The sequence below is a fragment of the Thamnophis sirtalis genome, unplaced genomic scaffold, assembly GCF_051295495.1.
Source record: "Thamnophis sirtalis isolate CommonGarterSnake01/CBP01778 unplaced genomic scaffold, rThaSir2_p1.2 scaffold_11, whole genome shotgun sequence".
Taxonomy (NCBI): Eukaryota; Metazoa; Chordata; class Lepidosauria; order Squamata; family Natricidae; genus Thamnophis; species Thamnophis sirtalis.
Genome location: NW_028261391.1, coordinates 41,244,022 through 41,264,927, shown reverse-complemented (window position 1 = coordinate 41,264,927; position 20,906 = coordinate 41,244,022). Strand labels below are relative to the sequence as shown.

The following is a 20,906-nucleotide window of genomic DNA, read 5'->3' as shown; positions in this document are numbered from 1 at the left end:
GAGTTAGCCAGAGCATGTCGACCAGGGTGAGTTGACCATGGCAAGATGGATGGGGTGAGTTGGCCACGGTGAGTTGTCCCATTCCAATTGCATCTATCCACACAGTGTCCTTATACGGAATATGACAACATAGAATTAAAGAGTTTAATGACCCCCAGCTCAATGTGACAGCAATTTAGGAAGGTGTTGTCAAAAACTAGTGTTTATTTCCAGTTCCAGCACATAGCAAACAATGAGTTGGCTTAACAATCATGACAAAAAATATCATAAAATTGGATCCAGTCACATCTTAACTTAATTTATAACAGTCATGACTTAAGACTGTAATTGCCAGGCTCAACTATGGTTATAAATTGAGGACTACATGTACAACATTTTCTATTTCATCTCAAGCAGAAAAATGTCTTAGGCTAGTCCTTCTGAGGCCAGAAAAAGCAAACATGCAAAGTTATTTGTTAATCTTTTATTAAACCTAAACTTTCTGCTTCTGGCAAACAATTAACAGAAGATCCCTTAAGGGAGTCCAAAGGGAAAAAATTATTTAAAATTCCATTGGTTTTATTTTGGGTTCGGGGATTTAAACCATAGTCAGAAATAGCAGAATGATCCAGTAGTTATACCGTTCACTGATTGTAAAGGAAGCAATGTCTAAGTAGGGTAGACAAATAAGTGCTTTGCTATGTTACCCAAAGAACCACAAAAAAAATATCAGAAGTAGAAATACGTTTGCATGATATTTAACTTTCCAGCTCTTAACAGGTGCAGAATTCTCAGGCCAGAGAAGCCTAATCAGAGCTTTCTGGAGAAAACAGAAGGGCGAGGATACTCATTGAGTGAGGTACTGGAAGATTTTTCAGAAGACTAGAGAAAAGGGAGTCCTGCAACGTTTATCTAAGATTTGTTTATTTTGCTTGACTCTAACAATCCTTCTATTTAAGGTCAGCGATGGGCAGTTTGTTCCTAGTGCAGCAGGCAATAGGTTGGTGTCGTGTTCGACTGCCTGTGATTGTAACTAAGAGATTCTGCACCATGTCTTCTCAAAAACATTGGATGCCTCCTCCTGCATCTCTACTACAGCCATTATCTGTTCCAAACAGATTATTACTAGGACCTGGGCCTTCCAATTCTCCTCCACGGGTCTTGTCTGCAGGTAGCCGACAGCTCATAGGACATCTACACAAAGAGTTGATTCAGGTAAGGACTATGCTTCCAACTTTTAAGATCAGCAAGATTCCTCCATCACTACTTGGTAACCTTGAGATACCATGCTGAGAGATGTTTATTTATTCAACACTAAATTGATTTTTATTCTAATAAAGCTCGTATGCTCTTAAGTACATTTTATTTATTGTATTGATTAAGCTAAAAAAACAGCTAATGACAAATGAAACAGCTGGAGTTTTTAAAATGAAATTTTTGGCACTTATTTTTTCAGAGCTTTATTGAGAACACCCCCATATGATTTTGTTTAATTTGGATATTCTGAGTAACAGTTTACAAACCTTCAGGAAAAACAGCTCTTTAAATCGATCCAAAAACTGCTGCTGAGCTCTGTAATCTTCATTCTTCCATATGTCAGTGGGGGGGGGAAAAACCCGTTCAGTTCTGTTGCCTGGGACGGGTTGTACAGTTTAAGTTTTAAAACCTAAAATCTCTCAGATAATCTGGATATGACCTTTTTATGGATTACGTGTTGTTGATGATATGTTTCATATTGATGTCTCCTGAAAGCCCATGTGATCCTAAATCATCAGGCACCTTCTTCCATACCATTAATTGCAATGTTGATTGAATTATAACATTTGTCATTACCCCTCATAGCAAAACAGAATTACTGCTTATTATAAAAAGAGAGCAACCAATAGGCTATTTGATTAAAATAAATACAGAGTGAAGAATAAGACTTAACATCTGGTTGCATCATTTTACTGTATTTCAGCTTTTCTAGCCTCTTTTTCCCCAGCCCCATCCTGGAACCCAAGTCGAGAGAAATTGATCAGCACACTTTTTGAATTCTTTCAACCTCTTTGTTCTACAGCAGTGTTTCTCAACCTTGGTAACTTGAAGATGTCTGGACTTCAACTCCCAGAATTCCCCAGCCAGCGAACGAGTTTAAGTCCAGACATCTTCAAGTCACCAAGGTTGAGAAACACTGTTCTACAGTATGTCTGATCTCATCAATGATCAAAAATTAGAATTCTGTTCAATGATAATAAAAATTACAAAAATGTGTACTTGTAAACATGGCTTAGTCATGTTTACATCATAGGTCATATCACTTTCATTGCAGCTATAGGAGGACAAACCCAGCCTTAAAGGAATATTTTAGGTTTTAAAGCAGCTGAACATAAAACCTATCTGTTCTATCAGGCTAAGGAGGGAAAGGGGGAAAATATATCTGTTACCAAAATTCCTAGGAAACACAGAATAATTATTGTAAGCCATCCAGAGTTGTGTTTTAAGATGGGAGACCATATAAATCATAGAGAGAAAATAAGCTGTATTGGTTCAATTTTCTCCAGATTCAAATAGCACTAGAATGGAGAAAGTTGTTGTAGGATTAGAGACATTTTAACCACCTTTCAGTTTCTTCTACCTATTGACTTTTTTCTTATAGCAAAGTACGTTTAAAACAAATAACTTTTAGTTGATAGAACAATATTAATTATTTTCTCCTATGCCTGTTACTCTCAGATGTAAATACATCAAACTATTTCTGAGAGGGGAAAGCTTATTACTTCTTTTTTCTCTCAGATAATGGATGATATTAAGGTGGGAATCCAGTACATATTCCAGACCCAGAACCCTCTCACACTGGCTATCAGTGGTACAGGCCACTGTGCAATGGAAGCCGCCTTCCTGAATTTGGTGGAACAGGGAGACAAAGTCTTAGTTGCTGTGAATGGAATTTGGGGAGAACGAGCAACTGACATCGCAAGCAGACTTGGTATGAACTTGGGAGCTTCTTGTTATATATTTCATAGCCAGCTTCTTTACAGTTTGAAGCAAACTGACATTTCTTTCCCTTTTTCGATTGAACCATGTCATTCACTCTCGCTGAGATGCCAATTGGCTGCATTTCAGAGAACCATTGCAGCAATTTAGGCTGTAATCTTAAATCCCCATTTACTTTGACTATACATCTAGTCACTGCCATCCTATGAAAAATCCTTCTGCGTCTCTGATGTGTACCATGTCAATTTATGTTTTTACGATCTCACTACATCCAACATGTTGTTGTTACATTTGTCCCATATAAATCACATTGAGGGGAGAATGAAAGGTATGCATGAAGCTGAGCATTTCTTCATGAAAAGTCATGATTGATTATGTTATAAATAATTGATTCATTATTTTATTAATTTGTTAAAATATTTTTTTTATTTTTTATTTTATGATTATTTTAAGAATGGGCCAGGTAATAATGACTTATTCAGTAAACTATAATTAAAACAAATAATGGACCCAAACAATGTCATAATAATTCATAAGAGATTTATTGTGACACAAAAATCCATACACTAAAAGAGTTTTCCCCAGCTTTGTCTTGTAGGGCCAGATCTCCTTTATAGCTGAGGAAAGCAGGGATTAAAGATTATGGGGCGGCACACATGAAGCACAAACAACAATACTGTTTGTATATAATCATATGTACTGTATATAAAACAAAAAAAATCTCATAGAACTATCCAAGTGTAATGAAATATAATTTACATTACACTTGGATAAGACATGACACTTTTGAGAAATATAAAGACTCAGAATTTTAATAACTTCACAATATCAGTAATAGGTATATTACTACATGGTTTTCTTGTAATGTATTAACCTAACTAGACCTATTCTCTTTTGGAATAATCTGGTTTGGCAGGGTAAGAGTCAAACTAGTCAAGAGATCATGCCAGGATCTTGATCAGTGATACCATTTGATAAAATCCATTAATTCAATTATTTTATTATATTCATATATAAATAAGTAATAAAAATTAAGTTATCACCATATATCTGAGAAAGTGAGAAAACCATTAACTTTCAATGGTATAGTGGCTGCACATGTGCTTTGCTTCCAGAAAGCACCATTGTGAAATTCCAATTGAGAGAGATATAAAATCCTGGAGAACTGCTTATCTGCGTACTTAACTCTGAAACACATGAAATAAAGTCTATTTTTGAAAAACTTCATTACTGATTTAATCCTCTGATTCAACCTTTTTGAGTAAGAACTTGGATTAGATTAGAATTTTTGACGGAATAACATTAAGATTACTGTAAGACTACGCATTTTCTTAATTCAGAAAGAAAGTCTTTTTGCCTTTTTAATAATAGAATATTTTAATAATTAAATGCTCCCCCCAATGCCATATTTAATGATAGCTTATATTCGAAAGTCCCATGGAATCTAGCTGGACTTTGACAGGCGTGTGCTATGTATTCAAGTTAATATATGACTCGTAGCAAACAGTGACTCCAAAATAGTTGGTTGTGCTTTTCTACTGAAATGTGGACTATAGTTTTCTTGTTACTCAGGAATGCTAATCCAATCTAAATTCTTAATCTCAAAGGCTGAATTACACAATTAGTAGATTGAACCAGTCATATAATCTGCCAGTCGAAATCATTGTAGCACAAGTTTGCAATGTTTGCCAAGCAATATTTTGTGTTCATTTGTCACATTAGCATGTCTATCTGAAGCTTGCTGTTTAAGAAAAAAATATTTTTATTTAGGGATACCCAACCTCATTAACTTGGAATTTCTCAAGGGATGTTAGACAATTTATTTTCTTTCAGTTCATAATAAAGTGGATTCCAAAAAAATGAAGGGATTTGTCAATACTTTGTTACACATGCTTTGTTTAATTTTTTTCCTAAGTGTTAATATTTTTCTGAAGTTTTAAGAGCTGTTTCTTCCTTTGCTTTTAATTCCATATTATTATTATGCTTATATCATTTCCTCCCTATAGGAGCTGAAGTACATCAATTGGTAAAGGCTCCTGGAGAATATTTTACTTTAGAAGAAATAGAAAGGGTGAGTTTTGGGCAATTACCAAAAGTATTTTATTTACTGAAATGATTTCATACTTTCTTCCATTTGGATGTACCATAGAAATTCATCTTCCTAATTACCAGAAACATGCTATTAACTTTTTTCTTTGCATGATTTCCCCACTTTTTCTCTTTATGTGCCACTTAGGGCTTGATACAGCATTCTCCCTTTTTATTTTTCATCACACATGGAGAATCATCTACTGGAGTAGTTCAGCCACTGGATGGCCTGGGAGACCTCTGTCACAGGTCAGTAAAAGAAGGAGAATAAACCCCCATTGGTTTTGGAACGAAAATAATAGGGCTGCTACCTATAGCTGGAGATTATTCTGTGAGGTACTGAAAACATATTGCACATGACTGTCATTCATAACGAAAGTATTTTAGCTAGATGTTTGGCTTTGACCATAAAACAGACAGAAATTAGACTACAAATTAGACTACAAGGCAGTGGTGAAATTCAGCTGGTTCTACCTGGTTCAGGCAAACCGGTAGTGGTGGCGGTGGGAGGCTCCGCCCACCCACCCAGACATTATCACGTCCTGTTTTTGACATGGAAGGTCTTGCGTGCGCTCACATTTGTGAACCGGTAGCAAAGGTAAGTTGATTTCATCCCTGCTACAAAGGAGCAAAATAGTATTGTATATTGATTGGCTTGTAGGCTACTTCAAAGTACCTTACAGGTTGGAGAGTAAAATAGCAAAATGATAGTTTAAAAAAAATGAGCCAAAGAAACAATAATACACATAGCACACAGGGTATATATTAATGTGCAGAAAAGATAATGCAACCATACACCAAATGAGATTTAAGATGAATTTTAAAAAGCACAAGTGTTAGCCATAAAAAAATCTGACCATATTTATGGCTAACACTTGTGCTTTTTAAAATTCAGGTTCTAAAACTATTGGTCATAAAACCTGTAACATGATAATTTACATTGTTATTGAATTTGAGTGAAGTGGCTTAAAGGGAAAAGATGGCTTATATGGACATATCAGACATTTAAGATGTATTTATATATAGTGCATCCATATGATTAATTAAGAATAAAGACAGGTGGGCTTCACATAATTTAACAACTGGTTCGCCTAGTGTAGAACCAAAAATGTGAGCACTCATGCGCACAATAGCTTCACTCATGCATGTGCCTTCTGCGCTTGTGCGCAGCTTCAAGCTCAGTGATTTCATGTGTGCGGCTTCCAGCACACCTTCTCGGGCAGCCGTGGTGAGTAGAGTGGACGAGGTGTGGAAATCAGCTGGTTTACATGGGTGGGGCGAGCGAGCCAGAGAGTGAGATATATAGGATGGGATAGCGCTGGAGTGGAACTGCGGTTTGCCCGAACTGGCAGCAGCCTACCTCTGAGAATAACTGTTATTATGGGGCTTTGAGAAACATAATAATAAAGTATCAGAAAGGCAGTTTTGGGATCCTTGTCACTCTCTGAGATTGGTTGTTTCTTGAAGACATTTCATTACCAGACTATTACTAAAAAACACTTAGGAAGTAAACCAAATGACAAATGGACAAAATTTCACTTTTACAAGATTGTTTCAAGTACATAGAAATAAGAACAGATTTACTTTTAACTACGAAAGCTACTGTACAACAAACAGGCAGGCTATGACGAGGAAAGATAGATTCAGAGAATTCTTCATTTTTCTCCTCCATTTATTTTTTGTTAGAAAATGCAACTGTGTGCTCAGTTAGAAGTATACTTCTCAAAGTTGCTCAACTGTATGGAGGAAGAATATGGGATTCTTGTAGCTTTTCTTCCATGAGTAATAAAATAATCCTGGGAAAGCGACTTCCAATCAACACAGGCCCCCCCACCAGCCAACATTGCTCAAAAGACAAAAGTTAATAGCTTTTCAATATATGAAGCACATCACAAATCTGCTAAACATATAATTTAAATTCTACCAATTTTATTTAAAAGTCAGTGATAGTTATTTGTAGAGTACCAATATAGCTCTTACAGCATCACTAGCTGGCCTCTATCGATCCAAATGTTTAAAAGTTAATGTTTTGATTTATTTCAATTAAAATGGCTGAAATTCTACCAGATCTGTATTCACTTATGAGTTTTCAAACTTTCAGTTTTAAAAACATTGAAAACAATTCATTTTTTAAAACTGAAACCGGCAACATCATGTAAAATCATACAACTATCAGAAAAATAGTTGATCCCTGATATATTCTTTCATCATTGTTTTAGATATAATTGCTTACTACTGGTAGATGCTGTGGCATCATTAGGTGGCACTCCAATACTTATGGACCAGCAAGGTGAGCAAGATACTGCAATCTGTCCTTGCAGCACAAATGTTTGTTTCTATTCTATAGCATTATTTTCTGGAGTTTTTTAAAATGTAGAATTGAATTTTATTTCTGAAGTTCTTAACCAGATTTATTTGACCAACTCTTTTTAGTGGAAAGTTCAGAGTAGAAGATACATGTAAATTTGCTAAGAATATATTTTGGGCATGAACTCTTTTAATTGCACAGTAACACTAGTAGAAAGAGTTTTGAAGGAAATATCACAGGAGACAATTCTATTTTAAATTATAGCCATGGTATATGAAAATGCATGAAGATCCCTAAACTGTTTCCAAAGCTCTTCCATTTCCTATCCAGTCCTCTGCTCCTAACTGGGGAGCCATTGCTTAACAAGGCAAATAACCCCACTTCAAGAGGAAGTCCTACTATTACCATGTGTTCCATAAGGCACTTTCCTGCAACCACTGTAATGTACTTATTGAAGTATTGGACTAGGAAGATCCAGAGACAAGTCTACCATTAGTCTACCATTAGGTACTGAATAACTTCTGGGCAGTCAATCCCCATCCTGCCTATTTGCTTCAAAGGGATCAAATCAAGAAATATCCCCTTATAAGTCCCCTTGAACTTTTAGAGGAAGGATAAATCTAACAAAAACTTTGCCCTTGGTCCAAAATACAGATTCTTCTCGGGCATACCTTGCAGAGAGTGATAAGTAAATCTAAAACTAAGTAAATCTGAAACTAATGGTCAGGTAACCCCAAGAGGTTCGTTCACTGGGAGTGAAGGAAACAGATGGTTAAAGATCATGCTAGCTACCATAGATTGATGGAAATGGCTACTGAATATACTACACAGGGTTATCAGGTTGGGGAAAACATACTGGTAATTACCATACATGGACCAACAAGATTCCTCCAGCTAAAGAGTCTGGGGGAATTGTACTATTTTTTCAAGTGCTCCTAGACCTTTGTGGGAAAGATGGGATAGCTAAACCAGTTTGTACAGTAATGCATGCCATATAATACTGTATATAAAATGAACACAGCATTCCAACAAATCAATTTCACATTGAATTGTAAAATTAGCTACTGTCCTACAAAATGCTGGTAGAGGCAGAAGAAAGTAGAAAGCAAAAACCCAAAGGTTTTCATGGTAAATTTATTTACTGTATTAATAACAGTGATTCAAATGAGAAGCTACTAACAATTTTTCTTGTTAAATGCACAGGTATTGACATTCTGTATTCTGGCTCCCAGAAAGTTTTAAGTGCACCACCTGGTGCTTCTCCCATTTCTTTCAGCAACAGAGCCAGGTAAGAAGACTTTTCCATGAAATATATGATTTTCAAGTGCTGTATCTTTCTGGGACAAGACATACTGTACACTAAATAAGAGAAACGAGAAAATATTTCTTGATATCCACTGAGCATAAAAATATATTAAAAATTGCCAGAACTGAACATAGGCGGCTAGAGAAAATGTTAATACAAAAATAAAAGATAATCAGCAGCTTCCACAGCAATACATCCAACCTATTCTACAAGCATGATGCTACAACAGAATATCTTATTGCAACATGATGACCCAGAACCTATTGGGAAAGAAGCAGCAACCTCGGTTCGAATCCGAGTCACGGCACCGCTAAAATATCGGCATATCTTAAAGATCACTCAAATGAGAGATATAAACGAGACTGGAAAAAATGGATTGACTATATACAAAATAAATACGGGACCAAGAAATTCCAGTTAGCCTATGCTTAAGATCAGAAATGATTTAAACTGTTTAAAGTTAGTTCAGTAAGGAGAAGCTAAGGTCAATGTAGAATGTCATTAATTTCTTTATTTCTTTTTTCTCAATAGATTTTAGACTGTGTTAGTTAAAAATCCATACCGTGTACGGGTTCTGGGAAGTCGGGGGGGGGAGGAGGAGGGGGGTTGGGGGTGTGGAGGGAGGGAGGGAGGGGCATACAAAAAAATTGTACTTCAATGTTTTAATGATTGACGAATGATGAAATATTTGTGTTTTTTAAAAGAAATAAAACCTTTTTTTCCGGAAAGAAGAGCTAGTTTGGTATAGTGGTTTAAGGCAGCGATGCCCAACCTTTGTGACATGGCGGGCCAGCTGGGGGGGGAGGTGGGAGGGAGAGGGGAACTGGCCCATGTGAGTGGCAGGTTGGCACACGCATGCAACATTTGTGCAAGTAGTGGGCCGATAGGCATTTGCTCAAGTGCTGCTGGCCTGCCACTTGCACAAGTTGAGCTGTGCACATGCATGTACACACTCTAGCCAGTCATTTATACATCCCAATTCCAAACAGGCAACAGCCTAGTAGTGGTCTGTGCCCCAGGGGTTGGGCATGGTTGGTTTACGGCATCAGGGTAGAAACTAGGAGACCATGAGTTTCTCAGCCCCAGGAAGGAGGCAATGGCAAATTCATTGGTCTTAGTATCTAAATCTCGGAGAGTCTATAAACATCTTTACCAATTGCAATTAATGAAGTACCTCAGTACACAACATATTGTATCTGAAAATCTCAGGAGGTATAGTAGGCACATTCTGCTATTTGATTGCATAGATTCTGTTTCCAAGATTGTCACATTTTAGCAGTTGCAGGCCGGTCTACAATTTCTGACTTTAACTTGCATGGTTCCTTCCATTGAATAATACTATGCTTCAAACCATCCTGGGAAAGTGTATTGTTCAAACTCAGAATGCATACAAGTATACACATAACATAAATATAAAGTATATTCATTCATTTTAAAATATTCAGAGAGCTTTTGCTTCCTGAATTAGCAGCAGTACCAAGGACTACTCAATAATTTATTTTATTTGTATTCCACCTTTATTACTTTTATAAATAACTCAAGGTGACAAACACATCCAACACAGCTTTCTCCTTCTATTTTTCCCACAACTACAACCCTTGGAGGTGGCCTGGGCTGAGAAATAGTGCGGAGTTTGCAACAGATATTTTTTCTTTGCGCCCTAGGAGTGAAACATCTGCCACTACCTAGGATTGAACTCTCAACCTTCCAAGAAGGCGAGCATCTTCATTACTAGGCCACCATGTCACTCAGCACAGAGAATATTCTATGAGCCATTTAAAAATTAATGATAGACAATGGCTCCACTTTAAGGGTGGATTTCCTGAAGTGCTAATCAAAAATGTTCATCTTGCCAGGAAGAAGATTCATACTCGGAAGACAAAGCCAACTTCCTTTTACCTGGATGTAGAAGAGTTATCTTCATACTGGGGCTGTGATGGTAACCCAAGAAAGTGAGCATTTATTCAGCTCTTCTACTTCACTCTTGAGAAAATTGGTTTCTTGTTTCCTGGAACTGGTCTGGGAAATCATGTTATGCTGCCAAATGAGTAAATGTTAAACAATACCAGCATTTTGATTAGTTAGTCCTTGACTTCCAATAGTTCGTTTAGTGATCATTCAAAGTTACAATGGCACTGAAAAAAGTGACTTATGACCATTTTTTCAGTGTTATCACTTTTGCGGTGTCCCCATGATTATGTGATCAAAATTCAGATGTTCGTCAACTGGTTCATATTTATGACCATTGCTGTTCCCCAAGATCCTGTGATCACCTTTTGCAACCTTCTGACAAGCAAAGTCAATGGGGAAGCCAAATCCACTTATCAACTGCACTTAAACTGAGGCAAGAAAGGTTGTAAAATGGGACAAAACTCACTTAACAATTGTTTAACATAAATTTTAGACTCATTGTGGTGATAAATCAAGGACTACCTGTATACCTGTGAGAATGCAGGAAATGACTTTATAGAGCTAATCAAATGTTTTGATCACTCAGTCCTGCCTTTCTTCTCATTTTCAAAGCAGTCTTGTTTACTGTTTTGCCTTGAATATGCAAGTTGCATGACTCAGCCTTACATTTTTAATTCTTAAATTATGATACTTGGAGTCTTCCTATGGCTAAAGAAGCTCTGTACAGAAGATGATTTTTGGTCAAGCAACCCAATCTACCTTAGAAGGCAATTGCTCTGGGCAAAGTGGAAGTAAGAGTGCTGAATAATCACAAAATTTTGAAGGCGGCAGAATATAAAAAATTCACCAACAAACAGTTCAGTTCAGTTCAGTTCCTTTATTTGTATGCCGCCCTTTTCCCTGAGGGGACTCAGGGCGGCTCACAAGTCAGGGGAGGGGAGGACAAACAAGTCATGAACAAAATACAATACATTGTTAAAAGATAACACAACAGTCATACCATTCGGGTGGGGGTTAGGTCCTTAGCCCCAGGCCTGCTGGGATAGCCAGATTTTAAGGGCAAACAGGGAAATAGCCGTGACTTTATATATTTAATTGACTCAGATTTTTCTACTCTTTTCTGATCTTGATTTAAAATTAAAACTGGCAGCAGAAAAGATTTATTTGGTTTGTCAAACAGGCATAAGTATAAACATGGACATGAACAAAGGAAATGAGTATAAATAAATGGGGACAGTAGCACAGGGCTGGTAGGCACGCTGGTGTGCTTATGAACCCACCCCACTTATGGACCTCTTAGGAATGGGGTGAGGCCCACAGTAGAGGGTTTGAGGTTGAAACTGTGGGGGTTTGAGGATGTAACAACAGAGTCAGGTAGATCATTCCAGGTGTCTACCTGGAATTTATTCCAGATTATAGCTGGAATATGTTCATTTGTTTCTGTATAAAATGAATGTATTAAATGTTGTGGGTTTTTTTTTTTACAGATATCATCATACTGCACCTATTAACACATTCTTCTGCTTGCGAGAAGCTTTGGCAATTTTTGCAGAAAAGGTCAGTTGCTGCAGGCACTATAATATTGAAAATAGCATGTTTTAAAGCAGAATTTTACTATTTTATATAGTACGGGTATCTGTGAATTCTGTTAGTGCAGACTGCATCAAATTCTTCATTCAATACTGAGGAAATAAAATCAGCTTGTCATTGGAATCATCAGTAATACAGATAAAACTTAAATATTCTAGTCATAGGCAAAAGAGGGCAAGTTCCTAATGCTCAGGAAAAATGTAAGGCAGTTAAAGGGCCAATAAAAGACAAAATGGCTAGAACTGGCAAGGATTGCTTATGATACAACAATCCATGCAAAATTATGTCCATCACATCCCTAAGATTGGTGGTTTAACTGAACAAAATGCATAGCATATATTTGCAGGTTTATTAAACTTTATTTTTTGTATATAGGAAAATAAATATTTTCATTTTTCTACACAGGGACTAGAGACCTCCTGGAATCTTCATAAAGAAAATAGCCTCTATCTCTGTGCAGGACTGCAGAAGTTAGGTCTCAAACTCTTTGTGAAAGAACCAGTAAGAATGAAATTAATCATGAATGTAGAATATGGATCAAACTAATTACTTATTATAAAATTTTATATGGGAAAGACTGTTTAGGGTACATTTGAATAACTGAGCAAATAGGAAATATTGATTGCTACAAAGACAAAATGGGAATCAGAATTAAATCCTTGCCTTCAATACTGTTTCTACCAGAGGTGGTATTCAGCAGATTCTGACCTGTTCTGGAGAACCGGTAGGGGAAATTTTTAGTAGTTTGGAGTAAATGCCACCTCTGGCTGGCACCGCCTCATTCTATTCTCTGCCTCCCCAGTCCCAGCTGATCAGGAGGGAATGGGGATTTTGCTGTAATCTTTCCCTGCCATGCTCACCAAGCCACGCCCACAGAATCGGTACATAGACTAGAAAAAAAACCTATGTCTTTCCAGACTTTAAGCCAGGAGATATCATACTGGAGGCATGAACACTTATTCTTTCATATCTTGAAATTTTTTTCTATGGTGACAAAACCTGATCCAAAAATATATACATATATGCAATTTTCTGAATTTACCTGTTCATTAATAGATAATTGGTTGCTTTTGCTGAGTGTGGGAGAGAGACAAGGCCAGAACTAAAGAATAAATTTCATTTTAATACTATTGATACAATTTCTTTTAGATTATGAAGATGAAGTATTATTCAAATATCCAAATCACCTGAAAGACTCTTTTGCTCTCTTTTTTTTCTAAGGATGCAAGACTTCCAACAGTCAATACTATCTTTGTGCCCGAGGGATATGACTGGAAAGAAATAACTGAATATATTATGAAAAATCATGAGATTGAGGTGTCTGGAGGCCTAGGTCCTTCAGCAGGCATGGTAAATACAGGCTCATGGGGAGAAAATAAGTGAAACAAATGTGGCTCCTGGTTCTTGAAGAATAATGTCTTATAAAGGTTGTATAAAACAGATTGAACTATTAATTACAAATTATATAGCCCAAAGATTTAACATTAATGGTAGGGTAAAGACTGTAATTTCATCTTGTCTGTGAAAAACTGGCACGTTCTTTAGAATATAGCCACCTTTCTGATATTGAGTTTTTTTCTGTAAACAATGAAGAATCTTAAAGCATATTACCTGAAACCATTTCTCTGTGAAGTAAAAAGTCTCAAAGAGGATTATCTAATAATAAAATATCTATTAATATTTAGTCTGTAGGAAACAGTATGTAAATACCTGAGTACCTTATTAGGTGTGTGTGTGTGTGTGTGTGCGTGCGTGCTCGTGTGTGTACATATATCTCCAGTGTACAGGTAAAATTAAGGGAATAGTTGGCTGGAGTTTTCCAGACAAAACACTTACTTAAATGTTTTTTTTTTTAAATCAGGTTCTTCGCATTGGACTGATGGGCTACAACTCCACTAAACCCAATGTTGACAGAGTCCTCCATGCCATGGGAGAGGCCCTCCAGCACTGTCTCAAAAACAAACTCTGAGTTCTTTCTACTTTCTCATTCTTCAAGAGAGCACAAATAATTAATCAAAGTACTGGCGAGGCTTTCTGCACAAGTTTCTTAATTGTATAATTCAAAATTACATATGTAGTTATAGCTTATATTTTACACAAGGATAAAATCGGTTTTCATTTCAATTAACTTTTACTGACTAATGTAATAAAATTGCAAACTGCTGTGGGATTAGGCTTGCTGTCATTCCTTTTGCGTTTCTTCACTGAATGTATAGTCTTGTGCAAGGTAGCTAATGTTTACATCATAGACACTTTGGATAGCATGCAATTGTTATCTATACCAACTTTTATTTTCCCTAAAATAGCTTCCTGCTTCTGATTGTGACACTGACTCTTCTAAACTCAAGTAAATTATTCAATTCTGGAAACTGTTGTACATACAACACCTTTCAGCCATAAGTTATAAGTATGGAAAGTCACCATTTGTGACTGAGTAACTGACACCAATAGTGTTAACTTGGAAAGATAACTTGGAAATTGTCTAACAAGATACTCTTGTTATTCAAAAAACAAATTACGTTTGAATCACTCAGTAGTTCATTCTCCATAACATCTCCTGCTTCTAGAAATCTTGCAATTTAGAACAGTTTCTAAATAATTGTATGGCATTTGTCATAGTATTTAAAAAAAATTTTTTAAAGAGTATCTAAATATTCAAGTAAAAGAACTTGGGGAGAAAAATTATTATTTACAGTATCCAGCAAACCTACTACCATTAGATAACATCCATATAAATTACAACAAAATGCTGCCAAACGAAGAATATTTTTCATTTATCAAACATGGTTTTATTACTGAACAGCACCAACTTATACATTTTTTTAAAATCCATTTTTAAAAAAAATAGGTCATAGTTTTCCTTGAAATCCTGCTTTTAATGAAATTGAAATTTTATTTATGATTAGTGGCTAGCAAATTAACTACAATTAAAATAAACTGTACACAAAAGCATGCTCAAAATACAGTAAGAGCAATAAAATCACCACATGCATGTGCTTGTTAAAATTTAAGAAAAGAAAAGAAAAAGAGAGAGACTAAGCAAAAAGAAATAAAATAAAGATAAGCATAAAGATTTCTTAGTGACAGCATTAAGATTAAGTCATCTTGACCTTTCTTATGGTAATCACTACTGATAAAAACATAGCACTCTGTTCATAATCTCAGGATTCTGTCTGAGAACAGAAAATGTGCCATGTTCCCTCATGGAAAACAGGATCTCTACTAAAGGATAACACAGAATAATAGCATGTAAATTGCATAGAAAGGACAGTAAAGAAATATATCTCATTCTGAACATAGGGCCAATTTCTCTCAATAAATGAAATTTTATGAAATCTGGGATCCTATATTGCCCTTAAGTGAGCCAAAGAAAAGGCTCTGTAGTGTGCTGAGTAGGCTAGACTGATCAGGGTGTGCACAGGTCTAAAAGGTTTCCAAGAAGAAACTCATTCCTGTAGATTGTCTGTAGCGCTCAGGTCTTGTCTGATGCTGAAGATTCGTGATGAATCTTGGCTTTCACTTTCTCTAGGTGTAGAAGTAGCAAAAAGCAGATATAGAGGTTGCAGTAAAACAGGCGAGCTAAGATACTTACCATCTATCTTGATGCACAGTCTTCCAGAAGAATTCGTGAGGTTAATGGATCATGAAAAATTAGTTTGTAGTATGTAGTCATATTAGGACGGGTGTTTTTTTTGCAACAGTTTGGAAGCAGGTTGTCATACTTTCTTCCGGGATATTCTTTTCAAATTCCCATCTTAGAATTTTATGCATGGTTTCCAACAGTGCATTTTAAGGCTAACCAAGGCTGGCTAATGTTGCTATCTGATAAAACATCTCTATCGCAGTCATGAAAATCGTATTGACAAACAAAATAGTCAAGAATCAACCTCAATCTGAAGTTTACCTTAGTTTAAAGATGCATGCATTAGGGCTAGAGTGGCAATACTTTTTAAGGTGATATTGCTAAGATAAACACATCAATTCCCATGGAACCTGTACTTTCATTTATTTACTGTTAACAGTTCTTAAAGTTCCTGACATGTACCAGAAAATAACTACACATGCCACAAACAGTAACAGCTTGGTTGTACTATCTTGAATCCTTCAACAACAACCACCACCAATGTATAAAATGGTCTGGAAATGTTCTATGTACCTATCTTTCCCACTGAAACACTCATGTTTGGGCCAGAATAGAACTGTTTTTGTTCCACAACTGTTCAAAGCAGTATTTGGAAGAGAAGAAGGGGGGGGGGGGGAGACCAAGAACATTGTGGCTGAGAGAAGTTTTGGGAGGTAAAAGCTGGTGGGCTACGTCATGCTGGGAACACCTGAAGAGAGAAAGCAATTATTCCATCCATCAGTATTGTCCTACTTGCTCTGGGTTTCCTGCTAGTTTTGATTCAGCTGAAATCTGGAACAAAAACAGCTAAGAAAATTCTGTAGAATATATATATAGAACGTTGGCTGAGAAAATAGTACATATTAAATAACAAAAAACAATACAGAAATAAAAGAAAATACAAAAAAGTAGTTGACTGTTGGAAAATATCAAGAATTGCCTTTAACTTAATTCAAATTACCTTCTGTTTACTTTACAAAATATTTCAGAGTGATGATTACTTGATTGTACATAAACACAGCCAAAGACAGTATTCCTGAAATGTCTTGAATTCCAAGGAAGAGGAAATAGAGATGGTCTGAAGTGTTTTTTTTCTTTTTGTTTCTTTATCCTCCTTGGGATATTAAATGCTGGTTTCGTTAAGTGCAAATCAACAGTTTTACATTCCTAAGACTGATGTACCATATCCCACTGTATTCAAAAGGCTGAACATGTGTAATATTTTTCTGCTTAACAATAAGTTAAAAGCTTAATTATGAGCAATATATGGTGATTTTCAACATATTTCAAGAATATAATTTAATATCATCCCAGAAAGACATAATCTTATGCTTCTTTATATGGCTTTGTATGACTGGTAAATTATCTAGAAGCAAGTATACCAGCATCTGAACTGATTAAGAAAGGCACTGCTGCATCGGGTTAATATTCCTAGAGTGCAACATATTTGTTCTAAACTAAATTAATCAAGAAAACCATGAATAAAATACAAGGCAGAATAATCCAATCACTATTTAGCCTCATTTATAAGTGGAATTCTGATGTTGCCTTTGGCCTCTTCCATTTCCAAGCCTTCATAGTTTTTAAATTCCTGCAATAAGTCTTGTTTTCAATTACCGTAACTAAACTAGAATATTTTGGGCTCATATCCAGCTTCTTCAAAACAAATCATTTATCTCTCTGCTTTTTAAAGTATTTGAGTTATAGCTTATTAATGTAAGTACAATTTCATAAAGAGGCCACAAACAACAGGGAAGGGATTATTGAAGTAAGAATTGACGATAGAAAAAAATAAAGTGTGGAAAACAGAGCAAAAAGAATACAATGAACTTTAGCACACTGAACAAAAGCTAGCACAGAATAAAGACCTTGTGTATATTAAAATTTTAAATGAAACCTGAAAATACGAAGCAAATGCTCAGGAACTTAAATTCACTTAATACTGAACCTCAAATTCTCAACAAAAGAATTAAGATAAAAAGTTTTTAAAAAGTTATTATTCTTGACTAATTTTTACAAGTCATGAGAGGGGGAGGGATTTGATACAAGTCCATTTATCATATTCTTTAAAAAAGAATATTAGAATTAAAAAATCAACGTTATTTTTGTTAGAATAGTCAGCTTCCTAAAAAGATGTAGCTGTCTATGCATAGATCCATGCCTGCAATATAACATTTGAATGAAGACTTAAATATATATACATAAATAGGGCCAAGCAATTTTAAATAATATTACCCGGTAAAAGGACATTTGTTTTTTTATTTACAGTGTTTGTACATATTTATAGTAACATCAAAAATATTCACAGTGCAAAGTGCAAAATGTCACTTCGTTATCACTTACCATCTTAATATTTCATCAATTCATCTTGCCCACCCCCATTATCCAGATTGTCTTAGCATAGTTTATATCTTCCTTCCGTATACATAGCCACTCTAAAAGCAATCTTCAATGTGTAGCTGAAAATCTGCATTCTCAGCTATATGCAACACAGGTATAGGCATATCTATATCTCAAAATAAATGGATATGCATATGTGTAAATGGAATCATTACAACAGAATTGGAAGTGCCTGTGTAATAATAATAATTCAGAGTGCAAAAGCAGTGGTCAAGATAAAGAAGCACTCCCTATCCTTTCTCACAGGGAATGGATTCAGGTAATGCTGTCAAGAAAGTAATTTTTCTCAGTATTATTAAGACTACAACCAATCGACGAATTAATTGCGGCTTTACTTCTAAAATATTAACTAGCAGGTCCAAACCTTAGTAGCAATAACACTGAGAAATTATTTCACCTACTACATTCCCTGAATTGCTATGACTTGCCTTTCAGAGTAAAAGAAAACATGAAAACCATATATAAAAACTCTAGCTTTATTTTTGCAGTCTCCCTCCAGCTTATTAACAGTTCCAGCCAGAGGCACAAGCTCTAAAAGTTGCTTTGATATAATGCAAAGTGTCTAGGCAGCAGAATATTTATTAACTATAAATAAATGTTTGGGATGACTGAAACTGGTGAGTGAAATGAGACACTCAATTTCTGACTGGCGCTCTTGTCCCTTGACAGACACCTGTGGGCTTAAGACCACAGAAAACTTACTTGGTAAACAACAAGGTATGAGGCAGAGATTATAAATGATATTTAAAAAACTCATCTTAACGTTGTTCTTCTCTGCTCCATGAATAACATATTCCTCTGCCATATATATTTGGTACATAATGTATTTTTAAAAATATTTAAGCTCTGATTTACATCCAGATTTTTTATGGGGAAGTCTATCATATTTCCAAGAGCATACCTTCAACCAGCAGTCAATTCTTTTACTTAAAACAATTCACTGTTACGATTTCATGTTATGTAAAAGTAACATAGAGTTTTATAACAAATGTAAGTTTCTGAAGCAGCAATGTATCTGCATGGGAAATTTTGTTGCTGGAAAATTCCAGTAGGCGTAATTTCCACAATTCCAATTTTGGTATCATTTATGTGTACTGAAAAATATTCCATTTGGGGATCTTAGAATTCTGCTTTCTTAAATTCAAGGAGCTGTCACTAGTAACAAGTGGCATTTAAGAGGCAAGCATAAATCACGTTGAATGTGTTTACCTATCATGTAAGTATCTTTTTGTTTTAAAAGAGGAAGTACAGGTACATTAAGCTGAGGTTTAACAAATGCATATATTTTACTTAAAAACATTCATCTGATCAAAATAAACTTCATGGGACAAAACTGTTATTAAATAACATTTCAATTCAAATTGTATATAATTTTTTTAAGTTTTCATACAGCAAACAATGGTTCACTCTTGAAAATCTGTAGAAAAAAATCACACATACATACACACACGGGGGGGAGGGGGGGAGAAAAAGAAAAAGCTCTGAGGTATCACACCCACCCAGACACAGCCTTACATCAGCTGTGGTATAAGCAGAATATTGTAGGCCCAAAGAAAAAAAGACTACTGATTGTTCTAGTAGAGTTCAGGTAGTTCAGACAAAAATATCCCAGAATAGATATCTGAATAGAGGAACCACCTCAATAAAGTCCTCAAGTGCATTGGAGACCTGATCACTTAAACTGCTCCTGCTAAGCAGCTCCCTGCACCTGAGACAAATGCAGCCCAAGGTGCCTTGTGCAAAAGGTAAGGAAATTAGGTGCAGCTATTTCCCGTTATTCCTTAGTATATAGCTCTGAAAATTATATGAAAGTTCAACTTCTCTTTCATCACTCAAGATACTGCTGGAGTGCTGTTTTCGCCCTGCAAGGAAAAACATTTTTTTTAATTTTAGAGGATATACATAAATGGGGATTTTAGAAATACTACCATGCAAGGAATAAACTACAGCGCTGATAATCGGGTACATGAAGTTCACTAACTAAACATGCAAAAGCCAATCTGCTCTCAATTTTACTACACAGTTCTTTGCACTTAGAATCAGCCTATTCCTTTTTTATTTATAATTTATCAAGCAGCTTTCACGTAAGTGTGTATGCATTTTACAACTTTGAGAAATTAAAAGTATCCTGGACTGAAACTGATTGAAATGAGTAGCATGTGAAAACACAAGAATATTTCAGTCAGATATAATAATTGGGGAGGGAAGATATTAAATGGGATATCTCTACAAATGTAGACTTTTGCTTGCCTTTGAAGTCCATCATGATCTTTACATGGGGCTGCTTTTGAAGAACATCCAAAAGCTGCAATTCATTTAAAATACACTTGTGCAGTCAATTATGAACAACCCCCAATTTACGTTCATTTACACCTCTCCTCCATGAGCTGCTTTGGCTATCAATATATTTCTAGGTGCAATTCAAATGCTGGTGGTCACTACAAAGCCATTCGTGCCATGGGGCATTTATTAGGATATTTGTGGAATTGTCTTTCTCCAATCATACCATCAGACCTGGCAGAAAAAGCATTATATGAGACCCCTCAATTAAGATGTGCCATCTTGTAGGACCCACAAAGTTAGCCTTTTTGTTCTGCTCTTTGGAACACTCTTGCCCCAGATATTAGATTACCCTAACCTTGCCAGCCTGAAGTTCCTGAAGAGAGAGATATGTTCTCAGGTGCAAGGGTCAAGTTGTCACTATGAGCCTGTGAAATAGTTTTTCA

General features: G+C 35.8%; 2 protein-coding genes across 5 annotated transcripts in view; one reads left to right on the top strand and one right to left on the bottom strand.

Moving 5' to 3' along the window:
• The first annotated feature begins 526 nt into the window (after positions 1-526).
• AGXT (alanine--glyoxylate aminotransferase) lies at positions 527-14,325 on the top strand. 2 transcript variants are annotated; one of them, XM_087725614.1, is made up of 12 exons: positions 527-838; positions 939-1,194; positions 2,755-2,947; positions 4,962-5,026; positions 5,192-5,292; positions 7,263-7,333; positions 8,555-8,639; positions 10,514-10,609; positions 12,056-12,125; positions 12,564-12,659; positions 13,380-13,508; positions 14,020-14,325. In XM_087725614.1, exons 2-12 carry the CDS (start codon positions 946-948, stop codon positions 14,125-14,127), a joined length of 1,263 nt encoding a protein of 420 aa, XP_087581740.1. In that variant the 5' UTR covers positions 527-838; positions 939-945; the 3' UTR covers positions 14,128-14,325. The 2 variants fall into 2 exon arrangements, with proteins under 2 accessions (XP_087581740.1, XP_087581739.1); XM_087725613.1 differs by having other exon boundaries at positions 527-1,194.
• Positions 14,326-18,640: 4,315 nt separating this feature from the next.
• The window catches only part of ARMC8 (armadillo repeat containing 8), a 54,640-nt gene continuing 52,374 nt past the window's right edge, over positions 18,641-20,906 (bottom strand). For all 3 annotated transcript variants that reach the window (XM_087725611.1, XM_087725610.1, XM_087725612.1), the window contains one exon: positions 18,641-20,042. In XM_087725611.1, the coding sequence (XP_087581737.1) occupies positions 20,009-20,042 (34 nt within the window). In that variant the 3' untranslated portion in view covers positions 18,641-20,008. The remainder of the gene's footprint in view (positions 20,043-20,906) is intronic.

Coding starts and splice junctions, on each gene's coding strand:
- AGXT (XM_087725614.1), top strand. CDS start 946: ATGGGCAGTTTGTTCCTAGTGCAGCAGGCAATAGGTTGGTGTCGTGTT. Junction 10,610..12,055: donor TGTGATGGTAACCCAAGAAA/GTGAGCATTTAT, acceptor TTTTTTTTACAG/ATATCATCATACTGCACCTA. Junction 12,126..12,563: donor TGGCAATTTTTGCAGAAAAG/GTCAGTTGCTGC, acceptor TTTTCTACACAG/GGACTAGAGACCTCCTGGAA.